The sequence below is a fragment of the Salmo salar genome, chromosome 09 (genome assembly GCF_965601325.2).
Source record: "Salmo salar chromosome 09, fSalSal1, whole genome shotgun sequence".
NCBI classification, from domain to species: domain Eukaryota; kingdom Metazoa; phylum Chordata; class Actinopteri; order Salmoniformes; family Salmonidae; genus Salmo; species Salmo salar.
The window spans coordinates 78,229,831-78,245,601 of NC_138299.1; the positions used below are offsets into that span (position 1 = coordinate 78,229,831).

The window sequence follows — 15,771 nt, forward strand, 5'->3', positions numbered from 1 at the left end:
CATTGTTATCCGAAGATGACACTAGATGACACTTATTCCATTACATGAGGTTGATTTACTTTTCTGATGCTTTCCATTTGTTTTCCATTTAACAGAACAGTTTGACGTTTACATATATAGGCCTTTCTGTGAGTGAATGATCAACACGAGGTTGTCTACTTCAGGTTATCTCAGTATCGTAAAAAAAACTGTGAAAAAAGACATTGTAAAGTTAAGAATAATATATGTATGAAAGTAACACACGGTGTCACTATGGACCATAAATGGGAGAGAAGCTATCGAGATACTATGACTCCTCCTCTCTGAATGAAAAAGAGTCGAGCCCCACCAGTCTCGAGCGTATTGTGAAGCAAAGAACTCGAATGGTGGTGAGACGGAGAGGGCTGGGCTGTACAGGATCTCTGACATATAACGGAATATTCGAGAGTTTTAATGGATACATGACCATTACTTGAATTCAGTTGTTTTGCCCAAGCAGCGATGGGTCGTCGAAGACAAAGAGAACGCGTTTGGATCCTGTGCGTCGCGTTGCTTTGTTTATTTGACTGGTCTGCAGCGCAGATCTCTTACTCCGTTTCAGAGGAGGTGGACAAAGGCACGTTTGTGGGGAATCTGGCTAAGGATTTAAACCTTAATGTTCAGGAACTGGAGTCGAGGGGTCTAAGGATTGCATTCGATCAGAGTAAGAGATTTTTCGAGGCTAATCTGAAAACAGGAATTCTGTACGTTAACGAGAGGATTGATAGAGAGCAGATTTGTCCGAATACGGTGAAGTGCTCCTTAAATATAGAAGCCATATTGAGCCATCCTATGCTTGTTCACCGTATTGAAATACATATATTAGACATCAATGATAATGCACCGACATTTCTAGAAAGCGTTCATATATTTAACATATCAGAGTCTTCCTCCTCTGGTGAGCGATATCCGCTACCGATAGGTAATGACGCAGATACGGGCATTAACTCGGTAAACAGCTACAAGCTGAGCCCGAATGAACACTTCTCCCTGGATGTACAGAGCGGTGGAGAGCAGAGTGTGTCTGCTGAGTTAGTGCTGCAGAAAGCTTTAGACCGAGAGAAACAGCCCGTTATCCAGCTCACACTGACCGCTGTAGATGGAGGAAAACCTCCTAGATCCGGGACGTTACAGATCATTGTCAACGTAATAGATGTCAATGATAACACGCCAACATTTGCTAAACCACTTTACAAGGTCCGTGTTAATGAAAATGTATCTTTAGGGACAACAATATTGAAGCTGGAAGCTTCGGATTTAGATGAAGGTACACATGCTGACATTGCATATAGCTTCATGAAACGTGGAAATGTGAATTCTGCAGATGATTTTTCAATAGATGCACAAAGTGGTGAAATTACTGTAAAACGGAAATTGGATCATGAAGAAAATGCAGCATATGAAATTAGGGTTCAGGCGACGGACCAAGGCTCCTCGCCTCGCAGTGGTTATTCTAAAGTGTTAGTAGAAGTTATTGATGTCAATGACAATGCTCCTGAAATCACAGTAACATCACTTATCAGCCCAGTTAAAGAGGATGCTGAGATAGGGACCGTGGTCGCCTTGGTAACAGTAATTGATAAAGATGGAGGTAATAACGGACTTACACATTGTAAAGTTGTGGGGTCTGTCCCCTTTAAACTAAAGTCAAACTATAAAAACTATTATTCTTTAGTGGTCGACGGGCCTCTGGACAGGGAGAGCGCTTCTCAGTATAATGTCACCATCACAGCTACTGATGAAGGGACCCCGCCTCTCTCCAGCACCAGCGTTATTACAGTACACGTTTCTGATGTAAATGACAACGCTCCTCGCTTCTCAGAACCCATTATTAATGTTTATGTGAAAGAGAACAGTCCTGTAGGAGACGTCATTTTTACGATTTCAGCTATTGATCGAGATTCTGATGAAAACTCAAAGATGACGTATTCATTATTAGATAAAAGTAATTCAATATCATCATCCGTAAATATAAACTCGGATACTGGAGATATAATCAGTCTGCAGTCTTTTAACTATGAGGAGATCAAAACTTTCCAGTTTAAAGTTCAGGCCACAGACTCTGGTGCTCCTCCACTCAGCAGCAACGTGACTGTGAACGTTTTTATCCTGGATGAGAATGACAACAGTCCTGGGATTCTCGCGCCCTATTCTGAACACGGCTCCGTTAACGCTGAGAACGTTCCCTATTCTGCTGAAGCGGGCTACTTTGTGGCCAAGATCAGGGCTGTAGACGCCGACTCTGGCTACAATGCGCTGCTTTCTTATCACATCTCTGAGCCCAAGGGAACCAACCTCTTCCGAATCGGAACCAGCACCGGGGAACTGAGGACTAAGAGGAGAATGAGTGACAATGACCTGAAAACTCACCCGTTGGTCGTGTTGGTTTCTGATAACGGAGAACCCTCACTGTCAGCGACTGTGTCTATTGATGTAGTGGTGGTTGAAAGTACAGGTGAAATCCAGACTCAGTTTAGAAATGTACCGAGAAAGGAGGAGAACTTCTCTGATTTAAACCTGTATTTGTTGATCGCCATTTCCTCGGTATCAGTGATATTTTTACTGAGCCTCATCAGTTTAATAGCTGTAAAATGCCACAGGACAGAGGACAGTTTCAGAAGGTACAGCGCCCCAATGATCACCACACACCCTGACGGAAGCTGGTCTTACTCTAAATCTACTCAGCAGTATGACGTGTGTTTCAGCTCAGACACACTGAAGAGTGACGTAGTGGTTTTCCCCGCTCCGTATCCACCTGCAGATGCAGAACTGATCAGTATTAATGGAAATGACACGTTTAACAGGACTCAGACGTTACCCAACAAAGAGGAGGTAAGAATTACAGTTCAGTGAACGAAATGTGTGCCGTAATGACTGCATTTTGTCTTCTATAGGTCCTTATGACATTGTTATTATTTTTTCACTCTTTTAAATGATCAGTGAAATACTGGACATTTCGAAGTTTTCACCTGTTGTAAAATCGGCTTACTATTTGCGTGCGGTGAAAAAGATGCAGGCCTTGCTGTTCATGGTTCTGAAATGCACCATGTCCTTTAAACTGTAGGCCTATGAACATTGTAAAGTGTTGGTGTATGTTTAGTACAGACCCTAATCATGTTGATCAGAACTCACCAAGGTCATCATTTGGTCATCTTTTGGTCACTAACTTTTTTGGGGGGAGATTACTGTGTTTGGTCTCCACTTCCACAGAAATATTTGATTGTTTTTATATGTCCACACGGTATCGCTATCCACTCACGCAGTGTAAATCCTCGCTCGCCGTGCGAGGCTCCGCCCTACACAGGAGCATTGGTCGTTGTTGAAAAAAAAGGCTTTGTTCGGGTGAGCAGCAGAACATCGTGGCTCTCGTCTGGTTCTGTTTTGGTTTACGCATCTATGCGGGTGATAGCCTCTGTTCTTCACAATGTTTCGTTAACGGAATACCGACACAATGACTCACAAAGGGGTTATGTTTCCTTCGCGGATGTCCTATCTCCTCCCGTTATGTCATCTTTGGAGTATCGCGTCAGCACAGATCGTCTATTCCATATCCGAGGAATCTAACCGGGGCACTGTTGTTGGTCATTTGGCAAAGGATTTGCATCTTGACGTGCAGCAACTTGAATATCGTGGGTTTAAGATTTCCGGACCCAATCAGAGGTATTTTGATGTAAATAAAAAAACAGGAATTCTGTCGGTGAGAGAGAGAATAGACAGAGACGAGCTCTGTGCTCGGAGCACGAAGTGTTCGTTAGAACTGGAAGCCATTGTGAATTTGCCATTGAATCTATACAGATTTGAAGTGAATGTTTTGGATATAAATGACAACTCACCGTCGTTTAGGTCCTCTAAAACATATTTGAATGTATCTGAATCTGCATTTCCAGGGGAGAGATTTCCTTTGGAAAGCGCCTACGACACGGATGTAGGGGCTAACGCAGTAAACAGCTACACGCTGAGCCCGAATGAACACTTCTCCCTGGATGTACAGAGCGGTGGAGAGCAGAGTGTGTCTGCTGAGTTAGTGCTGCAGAAAGCTTTAGACCGAGAGAAACAGCCCGTTATCCAGCTCACACTGACCGCTGTAGATGGAGGAAATCCTCCTAGATCCGGGACGTTACAGATCATTGTAAATGTGAAAGACGTTAACGATAATATACCCATTTTTAAAAAGCCACTTTATAAAGCTCGTATTCCTGAGAATACGCCTATAGGTGCATCCGTCATCACGGTTCAAGCGAGTGACGCAGATGAAGATCTGAATGGGGAAATTGTTTATATTTTCATTAACCAAAACAGTGATAATAACGTTGCCGCATTTTCCATTAATGCAGCTACCGGTGAAATAACCGTTAAAAGCGAGTTGGATCACGAAAAAAACAATGCTGTTGAAATACGTGTCCAAGCTCAAGACAGGGGACACAATCCTAGAGCATCTCACTGTAAAGTCCTGGTTGAAATCACTGACGTGAATGACAATACACCAGAGATATTTATCACTTCATTAGTTAGCTTTGTGAAAGAGGATGCGTCATTGGGGACAACGGTTGGTCTGATAACAGCGAAAGACAATGACGAAGGCACAAATGGCGCTGTACAGGTTAAAATACTAGGCTCTGTGCCATTTACGATAAACAACTCATACAATAATCATTATTCTTTAGTGGTCGACGGGCCTCTGGACAGAGAGAGCGCTTCTCAGTATAATGTCATCATCACAGCTACTGATGAAGGGACCCCGCCTCTCTCCAGCACCAGCGTTATTACAGTACACGTTTCTGATGTAAATGACAACGCTCCTCGCTTCTCAGAACCCGTTATTAATGTTTATGTGAAAGAGAACAGTCCGGTAGGAGACGTCATTTATACAATATCTGCTTTTGATCCAGATTCAGATGAAAATGCAAAGATGACGTATTCGTTATTAGATAAAAGTGTTTCAATATCATCATCTGTAAATATAAACTCGCATACTGGAGATATAATCAGTCTGCAGTCTTTTAACTATGAGGAGATCAAAACTTTCCAGTTTAAAGTTCAGGCCACAGACTCTGGTGTTCCTCCACTCAGCAGCAACGTGACTATGAACGTTTTTATCCTGGATGAGAATGACAACAGTCCTGGGATTCTCGCGCCCTATTCTGAACACGGCTCCGTTAACGCTGAGAACGTTCCCTATTCTGCTGAAGCGGGCTACTTTGTGGCCAAGATCAGGGCTGTAGACGCCGACTCTGGCTACAATGCGCTGCTTTCTTATCACATCTCTGAGCCCAAGGGAACCAACCTCTTCCGAATCGGAACCAGCAGCGGGGAACTGAGGACTAAGAGGAGAATGAGTGACAATGACCTGAAAACTCACCCGTTGCTCGTGTTGGTTTCTGATAACGGAGAACCCTCACTGTCAGCGACTGTGTCTATTGATGTAGTGGTGGTTGAAAGTACAGGTGAAATCCAGACTCAGTTCAGAAATGTACCGAGAAAGGAGGAGAACTTCTCTGATTTAAACCTGTATTTGCTGATCGCCATTTCCTCGGTATCAGTGATATTTTTACTGAGCCTCATCAGTTTAATAGCTGTAAAATGCCACAGGACAGAGGACAGTTTCAGAAGGTACAGCGCCCCAATGATCACCACACACCCTGACGGAAGCTGGTCTTACTCTAAATCTACTCAGCAGTATGACGTGTGTTTCAGCTCAGACACACTGAAGAGTGACGTAGTGGTTTTCCCCGCTCCGTATCCACCTGCAGATGCAGAACTGATCAGTATTAATGGAAATGACACGTTTAACAGGACTCAGACGTTACCCAACAAAGAGGAGGTAAGATCTATATACATTAACGGGCCTATTTTCTATGAAATTGAACCTGTATTGCTCATTTTAACGTGATGCAGTCAAGATTATGGTTTTCGAAATGCCTCTTTTCCGGAAATCAGCCCACCACTCGAGAGTTGTCACATTGGCTTTGTTTTGCACTGTCCGTATGGCCTCCAAGGTAAATAGATCGAGTGTTGCTTTCCAAGGTGCTGAAGTCGCGCTAAACTTTCAGAACTAAATGTTCGCGCTAAGTGTTTATTCCTCCGTGAGGTATGAATGGCTCTTCATGATGCTAGTGGAAACTAGTTGAAATCTACTTTTGTATTGATTCTATTTCAATGAATATTTTTTTATATATTTTTTTTTTACCACGGATAGAGTTGTAGACTGACTGAAAAAGGCAAATTGTGAACTTTGTAATGAAAGCAGAATCAGAATGTCAGCTGTTTTAGTTCTTTGATGGATTATTGGTTGTCATGATTGTGAAGGATTCAATACTTTCACAGGGTGTAGTTTTATGTTTTTTGTTGTTGTAATTATATCATGTCAATGCCTATCCCCATGTCCAGAATGCTACCACTCAGTGCATTCTTCTGAGTCCATCACTCCCTCTCTGAACATTGAAAATAGGCTCCTCTGTCAGTCAGTAAGGCAATCCCTTGCATTCACAAGGTAGATTGATAGATCGTGATTGCATGTTGTTGAATCTTTCACAAACACCACCCAAGTTAACTGATATAGCAATTGAAACAAACAGACCATAATTTTTATGTAGGAGTATGTGTTTCTGTATGCGAGTGAGCTGGCCTGGCACAGTCAGGGGTCTGTCTATCTCTCTGAGTCCTCAGGAGGTATGTGGATGATAGGAGAAGCCTTTCTCTCTGCCCTTATTTATGCTGTTCCCACGCCTTGCAAGATGTCTGCTGTAACAACCCTTGATTTCACTTTTGAGTGCATGAGTAATCCTTTTCTTTCATTCTCTACCCTTTTATAAAATATATATATTCCTCTTTCTCTCCCCTTCTTTCTACATTTCCCTGACTCACTGTGCCTTTCTCTCAATCTCATGGTCTCTGTTTTTCTCTTGGGTTCCCAACTCTTAATATCGATTTCTCTCTACCCCCCTGACCTTCCCGTCTCTCTATCTCTCTCCCTTGAAAAGATGGTGCCGAAGGACATGGCTGACATTTTACACTCTCCCAACCAAATGTGCTATTTTGTTAGTTTTTTAGCATTTTGTGTAACATATTTTTAAAGTTATTTTGTACATAATCTTGCTGCTACCGTCTCTTATGACCGAAAATAACTTCTGGACATCAGAACAGCGATTACTCACCGTGGACTGGACAAAACGTTTTCCTTTAACGAGGCCGACGAAAAGGATATACTGCATTCAGTGGAACAGGCCCAGATCCCCGTAATTTGCTTGAAGAAAAGACGCAGGAAAAGGGGTCGCAGATCGGGCAGCCTTCTGAGAATCCGTAGGCGAGCGAGTAAACTCCCACTGCCATTCGTTCTTCTTTCTAACGTGTAATCATTGGAAAATAAAATGGATGACCTACGATTAAGATTATCCTACCAATGGGACATTAAAAACTGTAATATCTTAAGTTTCACCGAGACGTGGCTGAACGATGATACGTATAATATAGAGCTGGTGGAATTTTCCGTGCACCGGCAGAACAGAGAAGCTACGTCTGGTAAGACGAAGTGTGGGGGTGTGTGTCTATTTGACAATAACAGCTGGTGCACAATGTCTAATATTAAAGAAGTCTCGAGGTATTGCTCGCCTGAGGTAGAGTACCTTATGATAAGCTGTAGACCACACTATCTACCAAGAGAGTTGACATCTATATTATTCATAGCGTCAATTTACCTACACAGAACGGAGCTGGCACCAACTCTATAAGGCCATAAGCAAAGAAGAAAATGCTCACCCAGAAGCGCCGCTCGTAGTGGCCGGGAACTTTAATGCAGACAAACTTAAATCAGTTTTACCAAATTTTTACCAGCATGTCACATGTGCAACCAGAGGGGAAAAAAATCCTAGACCACCTTTACTCCACACAAAGAGATGCATACAAAGCTCTCCCCGCCCTCCATTTGGCAAATCTGCCCATAATTCTGTCTTCCTGATTCCTGCTTACAAGCAAAAATTAAAGTAGGAAGTACCAGTGACTCGCTCAATATGGAAGTGGTCAGATGATGCGGATGCTACACTACAGGACTGTTTTTCTAGCACAGACTGGAATATGTTCCAGGATTCATCCAATGGCATTGAGGAATCGGCTTCATCAATAAGTGCATCGACGACGTCGTCCCCACAGTGACCGTACGTACATATCCCAACCAGAAGCCATGGATTGCAGGCAACATCCGCATCGAGCTAAAAGCTGGAGCTGCCGCTGTCAAGGAGCGGGAGACTAATCCGGAAGCTTATAAGAAATCCCGCTATGCCCTCAGACGAACCATCAAACAAGCAAAGCGTCAATACAGGATTAAGATTGAATCCTATTACACCGGCTCTGACACTTGTTGGATGTGGCAGGGCTTGAAAATGATTATGGACTACAAAGGGAAACCCAGACGCGAGCTGCCCAGTGACGCAAGCCTACCAGATGAGCTAAATGCCTTTTATGCTCGCTTTGAGGCAAGCAACACTGAGAGCACCAGCTGTTCTGGATGACTGTGTGATAACGCTCTCGGTAGCCGATGTGAACAAAACCTTTAAACAGGTCAACATTCACAAAGCCGCTGGCCCAGACGGATTACCAGGATGTGTACTAAAAGCATGCGCGGATCAACTGTCAAGTGTCCTTACTGACATTTTCAACCTTTCCCTGACCGTGTCTGTAATACCTACATGTTTCAAGCAGACAAACATAATCCCTGTGCCCAAGAAAGCAAAGGGAACCTGCCTAAATGATTACTGCCCCGTAGCACTCACGTCGGTAGCCATGAAGTGCTTTGAAAGGCTGGTCATGGCTCACATCAACAGCATCCTCCTGGACACCCTTGTCCCACTCCAATTCGCATACCGTCCCAACAGATCCACAGATGACATAATCTCAATCGCACTCCACACTGCCCTTTCCCACCTGGACAAAAGGAACACCTATGTGAGAATGCTGTTCATTGACTACAGCTCAGTGTTCAACACCATAGTGCCCACAAAGCTCATCAGTAAGCTAAGAATTCTGGAACTAAACACCTCCCTTTGCAACTGGATCCTGGGCATCCTGACGGGCCGCCCCCAGGTGGTAAGAGTAGGCAACAACACGTCTGCCACGTTGATCCTTAACACTGGGGCCCTCAGGGGTGTGTACTTAGTCCCCTCCTGTACTCCCTGTTCACCCACAACTGCGTGGGTAAACACGACTCCAACACCATCATTAAGTTTGCTGACGACACAACAGTGGTAGGCTTGATCACTGACAATGATGAAACGGCCTACAGGGAGGAGGTCAGAGAACTGACACTGTGGTGCCAGGACAATCACCTCTCCCTCAATGTGAGCAAGACAAAGGAGCTGATCTTGGACTACAGTAAAAGGCAGGCTGAACAGGCCCCCATTAACATCAATGGGGCTGTAGTGGAGCGGGTTGAGAGTTTCAAGTTCCTTGGTGTCCACATCACCAACAAACGATCATGCTCCAAACATTCCAAGACAGTCGTGAAGGGGGCACAACAAAACATTTTGAGGAGACTGAAAAGATTTGGCATGGATCCCCAGATCCTCAAAAGTTTCTACAGCTACACAGCGACCGTGTAAGGAGCCAAACTTCCTGCCATCCAGGACCTATATAATAGGCAGTGTCAGAGGAAATCCCATAAAATTGTCAGTGACTCCAGTCACCCAAGTTATAGACTGTTTTCTCTGCTATCGCATGGAAAGCAGTACCGGAGCGCCAAGTCTAGGACCAAAAGGCTCCTCAACAGCTTCTACCCCCAAGCCATAATACTGCTGAACAATTCATAAAATTGCCACCAGACTATTTACATTGAACCCCCCCCCCTCCCCCTCCCTTTTGTACACTGCTGCTACTCGTTGTTTATTATCTATGCGTAGTCACTTCACCCCTACCTACATGTACAAATTCTTGATGTGTTACTTTTTATTAGAATTTTTTACTTTAGTCTATTTGGTAAATATTTTCTTAACTCTTCTTGAACTGCACTATTGGTTAAGGGCATGTAAGTAAGCATTTCACGGTAAGGTCTGCACTTGTTGTATTCGGCGCATGTGACAAATAAAGTTTGATTTGATTTGTATTTCCTTCGTGGTCTATGTCACCTTGTCTCATTCATATTTTTTTCTTTCCTCCATTCTCACTGTTTCTCTATCTTTCCCCTCCCCCTTTCTGTCAGTCCATCTGTATCCATCTCTCTTTCTTTCTCTGTCTATCTTTCTGTCAGTCCACCTCTGTATCCATCTCTTTCTTTCTCTGTCTGTCTTTCTGTCAGTGCATCTCTGTGTATATATTTTTACGTATCATGTTGCTTTCCATCAGTCTCATGGTATTTCCCTAAATATCAATGTACAGTATATCTATCTCTTTGTCTCCCTATCTCTCCCCACCCCCTCCTTCCCTCTCCCCTCCCTCTTTCAGTCCATCGGCCTTGTTTTCTCAGTGTGTGTGAATGTGTGTATCTCTGTGTGTGTGTGTGTGTGTCTGTGTGTATCTGTATCTGTGGTAGTGGGAGTGTGTGTGTGTATCTGGATGTGTGGGAGTGTGTGTGTATTGTTGGAGTGTGTGTGTATTTGTGTGAGTTTATCTGTATCTGTGGTAGTATGTGTGTGTATTGTGGGAGTGTGTATGTGTGTATTGTGGGAGTGTGTATGTATCTGTATCTGTGGGAGTGTGTGTGTGTATTGTGGGAGTGTGTGTGTATTTGTATCTGTGGGAGTGTGTGTGTATCTGTATCTGTGGAAGTGTGTGTGTATCTGTATCTGTGGGAGTGTGTGTGTGTGTATTGTGGGAGTGTGTGTGTATTTGTATCTGTGGGAGTGTGTGTGTATTGTGGGAGTGTGTGTGTATTTGTATCTGTGGGAGTGTGTGTGTATCTGTATCTGTGGAAGTGTGTGTGTATCTGTATCTGTGGGAGTGTGTGTGTATCTGTATCTGTGGAAGTGTGTATCTGTATCTGTGGGAGTGTGTGTGTATCTGTATCTGTGGAAGTGTGTGTGTATCTATATCTGTGGGAGTGTGTGTGTGTGTGTGTGTGTGTGTGTGTGTGTATTGTGGGAGTGTGTGTGTATTTGTATCTGTGGGGGTTTGTGTGTATCTGTATCTGTGGGAGTGTGTGTGTATCTGTATCTGTGGAAGTGTGTGTGTGTGTGTGTGTGTGTGTATTGTGGGAGTGTGTGTGTGTGTGTGTGTGTGTGTGTGTGTGTGTGTGTGTGTGTGTGTGTGTGTGTGTGTGTGTGTGTGTGTGTGTGTGTGTGTGTGTGTGTGTGTGTGTGCGTATTGTGGGAGTGTGTGGGTATCTGTGGAAGTGTGTGGGTAGCAGCTGAGAGGAGGAATGGTGAATTGTCATCCCTCTCCCCAGACATGTACACTATCTGCCTCAGCACTCTGTAAACAGGATTCTCTCCATTTTCATTAACTTACACTAAGTATGTCAGGGCGGCTTGATCCGCTCAGCATGTAAGCTGCTCAGACCCTTTTATTTGACCACAAACTGTGTATATCAACTGCAAACGCTATCTACTTGTGTGGATTTAGCTTTCTTTTGGCCATTTAAAGTGGTGCTTGTTTGTAACCAGTGGCATTCAAGTGGTTTTGTTAATATTGTGTGCTCTTAGGCACTGCCTCACATTAAGCGCGATGATGTATCCTGTTTGTTAATACATTTTTTCATACTATTTGATAATGCACTGACCTAATTTTAGTGAGTGGTGGGTCAGTATAATCAACGAAGTAAAATACAAGCTCAGAGCCACTGTATGATCTTTTGGTTGGTTGATATTTTAGTCTTCTCCATGTGCTTTGGGTCTCTGTATGATCACGCTGGGGTTCTGAATGTTGCAGTGCTGTGCATGTGGAAGTGGGTCAGGGTGTGTTAGGAAGATCACTAGGTGTCTGAGAGTAATAAATAACACATTCTCTATATTGCCATGCTATCTCTCTCTCTGATGTGTTTGGGCCCAGTATGGCTCCAGTTATAATGCCTGGAGCTGTCTCCTTGCTTTTGAGTGGTTCACCCTGCGCTCTGTAGACTGCCGCTCACTGTGTGTGTGAGAGAGAGGGAGAGTGACGGAGGGAGAGAGAGAGAGAACAGGAGGGGGAGGCGCTGGTAATTTTCCGTTCTGCGCTGCAGCAGCAGGGATCTCTCGGAGCCTTGGTACACGTCTCAGTGAGGTACACCCTGGGCTGGGCGAGGCTGACATCACCGGCAGGAATCCAGCTGTCAATCACAGCTAAACCGGGGAGGCGGGACAAAGGGCTAGGGGAATGAGGTGGAGGCGCTTATTCCTATCCCTCAGATCACCACTCCTTCTGTGTGTGGGTGGCAGTGTGTACACTGTGTTCTCTGAGTATGTGTGAGTGTGTGCGTTCTGCTTCATAGCAATAGATATTATTTGTATTTCAGAGTATTGCAGTGTATATGGTGTTTCTTTTTTTTGTAAGAGCAGCAGTGTATGTAGTCATGTATTTAGCTGTGTGTCAGTTCTTTATTAATATGTGTATTGCAGTGACTGTGTGTTAATGTGTGTTGGCTAAAAGCCTCTTCGTCTGCTCTGCTGGCCCCAGTGTTGCAAAAAGCATTACATTATTGATTATCTAAGTACATTATCCTGGATGAGGTAGCCAGCTAAGTGCTTCACATCTGAACTGGATGGTATTTCTACACAGCAAGGCCATAATTCACCTACTGTAAGTCATTTAGGTTCAGTAAGCATCCAGATGGGATCAACTATCGTGACCCAAAAACATGACTTAGAATTGTTCTCCTCACCCCACCCTTACCCCCAGAGATCTGGCTCAGATGTTGATTGCATCTTGGTCAATGTGATTGGGCTAATGATAATTGGGCCCCTCCAGACAGTCTACTCCTTGTCCTGGTTTTGTTTCATGGACGTGTGTTAAAACGTCACTTCCTGTTTTCCTCCCTCCTGGGTGTGGGTTTTGGCAAGGGGATGGGAGCTCAGCTGAGGTTGCCATGGAGGTTGCCATAGAGATGATCCTCATTACTGATAGTGCACCAGTCTGTTTCTCAGAGAGATAGAGAGAGCGAGAGAGCGAGAGAGAGAGAGAGAGAGAGAGAGAGAGAGCTTCAAATGTGCATCCACCCCCACTAAGCCATCCTCCCATTTATCACATTCAAAGATGGACAAAGAGAGAGTGGAAAGGAAAAAAGTGAGAGAATAGAGAGAGGAAAGGGGATTGAGAGAGAGGGAGGGAGGGAGAGGAAGACAGCAATAAGGGTACAGGTTTTACCATGGAGTGTGAGATCATGTAAAATATGTAGAAGAAGGACAAGGAGAGGCAGTCAGGATGAGGAGGAAGAAAACAATTAAATATGTGTTTCCCATGCGTAGGGCTGAGAATTGGTCACAGATAAAATGACTGAACACACACACACACACACACACACACACACACACACACACACACACACACACACACACACACACCACACACACACACACACACACACACACACACACACACACACACACACACACACACACACACACACACACACACCCTTTATGGTGTAAGGATGTTGTGCAGTCATTAGATTAGCCTTGTCATGCTCAGAACCACAGGGTTCTTCCACATCCATCCCCATCTACCCAGCATGGATACAAAACCAGGGTTCTGAGTGGAGCGGTAGTGGGGATCGGTGGCTGCCTGCTGTCTCAGATAGCTTTGTTTACCACAACATGAATCTGTTTGATTTATTTTCAGGCAGAACAGGGACAGACCAAATGCTGTTTAACTCTTCCAGGACTCCGGGGGAGAGATTTACATGGCTTTTAGTTCTGTCATGCCCTTTACACTGAAAGGGAGGTACACTGGGGAAGGCATAGCCAAGCGCACCAAGAACAACCTCTCCATCCAACCCTTTACACTGAAAGGAGGTACACTGGGGAAGGCATAGCCAAGCGCATCCAGAACAGTCTCTCCACCTCATTCTTTATACATGGGAAAGGAATCATCATCTCTATTGAAACTACGATTTGATATCTGAGATGAAGAGGTTCTAAAGCATGTTGTTAATTAGTTAAATACACAGGGGTAAAACCGCACAACACTTTTGGGTAGAGTCTTAGATGCCTGCGTCTTTAGATAGAGATTCTTGGTAGAAGTATATGCAGTCTTTAATAATACATGGTTTTAAAAAGTTAAAGTGCTGATGCTGCTAGAGTAGTAGAATGTTATTAATCAGACATGATGCAATGCAGTTAGTTTTGCCGCATAGTTGTCTTTGATCTCATCTCAGTGCACCAGAAGATGTGGAAGATGTATGTTTCTGCTCTGGATGTATTAATAGGAGATACAGAGCCTTCAGAAAGTATTCATACCACTTGACTTATTCCACATTTTTTTGTGTTACAGCCTGAATTCAAAAAGGATTAAATTGATTTTATTTCTCACCCATCTACACACAATACCCCATAACGCCAAAGTGTTTAGACATTTTTGCAAATTTATTGAAAATGAAATACATAACTTTACATACACTACCAGTCAAAAGTTTGGACACACCTACTCATTCCAGGGTTTTTCTTTAATTTTACTATTTTCTACATTGTTGAATAATAGTGAAGACATCAAAACTATGAAATAACAGATATGGAATCATGTAGTAAACAAAACAAAATTCTTCAAATAGCCACCCTTTGCCTTGATGACAGCTTTGCACACTCTTGGCATTCTCTCAACCAGCTTCACCTTGAATGCTTTTCAAACATTCTTGAAGGAGTTCCCACATATGTTGAGCACTTTTTGGCTGCTTCTCCTTCACTCTGTGGTCCGACTCTTCCCAAACCATCTCAATTTGGTTGAGGTTGAGGGATTGTGGAGGCCAGGTCATCTGATGCAGCACTCCATCCCTCTCCTTCTTGGTCAAATAGCCCTTACACAGCCTGGTGGTGTGTTGGGTCATTGTCCTGTTGAAAATCAAATGATAGTCCCACTAAGTGCAAACCAGATGGGATGGCATATTGCTGCAGAATGCTGTGGTAGCCATGCTGGTTAAGTATGCCTTAAATTCTAAATAAATCACAAACAGTGTTACCAGCAAAGCACCCCCACACCATAACACCTCCTCCTCCATGCTTTACGGTGGAAAATACACATGTGGAGATCATCCGTTCACCCACACCGCGTCTCAATTTTTGGACTCCAGACCAAAGGACACATTTCCACCAGTCTAATGTCCATTGCTCATGTTTCTTGACCCAAGCAAGTCTCTTCTTATTAGTGTCCTTTAGTAGGGGTTTCTTTGCAGCAATTTGACCATGAAGGCCTGATTCACGTAGTCTCCTCTGAACAGTTGTTGATGTTGAGATGTGTCTGTTACATTTATTTGGGCTGCAATTTCTGAGGCTGGTAACTCTAATAAACTTGTCCTCTGTAGCAGAGGTAACTCTGGGTCTTCCATTCCTGTGGTGTTCCTCATGAGAGCCAGTTTCATCATAGCACTTGATGGTTTTTGCAACTGCACTTGAAGAAACTTTCAAAGTTCTTGACATTTTCTGGATTGGCTGACCTTCGTGTCTTAAAGTAATGATGGACTGTTCTTTCTCTTTGCTTATTTGAGCTGTTCTTGCCATAATATGGACTTGGACTTTTACCAAATAGGGCTATCTTCTGTATACCAACCCTACCTTGTCACAACACAACTGATTGGCTCAAACGCATTAAGAAGGAAAGAAATACCACAAATTAACTTTTAGGAAGGCACACCTGTTAAATGAAATG

The 15,771-nt window shown here is 43.7% G+C and overlaps 2 protein-coding genes across 6 annotated transcripts in view; both read left to right on the top strand.

The window, feature by feature from the left end:
* The window catches only part of LOC106611843 (protocadherin alpha-C2), a 199,269-nt gene that overhangs the window by 120,917 nt on the left and 62,581 nt on the right, over positions 1 to 15,771 (top strand). The window contains exon 1 of one of the 5 annotated variants that reach the window (XM_045723957.2): positions 3,327 to 5,839. The exons of the other annotated variants lie outside the window; for them this stretch is intronic. Coding sequence (XP_045579913.2) covers positions 3,470 to 5,839 — 2,370 coding nt within the window. The 5' untranslated portion in view covers positions 3,327 to 3,469. Of the gene's footprint in view, positions 1 to 3,326; positions 5,840 to 15,771 lie in introns of those variants that run through there. 5 annotated transcript variants of the gene reach the window in all.
* Positions 322 to 2,956, top strand: LOC106611845 (protocadherin alpha-2-like). The gene has a single exon (XM_014212445.3). The coding sequence runs from the start codon at positions 481 to 483 to the stop codon at positions 2,869 to 2,871; it is 2,391 nt and encodes a 796-aa protein (XP_014067920.3). The 5' UTR covers positions 322 to 480; the 3' UTR covers positions 2,872 to 2,956.

What these genes read in the sequence shown, in the direction of transcription:
- LOC106611845 (XM_014212445.3), top strand. Translation starts at nt 481, where the DNA reads ATGGGTCGTCGAAGACAAAGAGAACGCGTTTGGATCCTGTGCGTCGCG.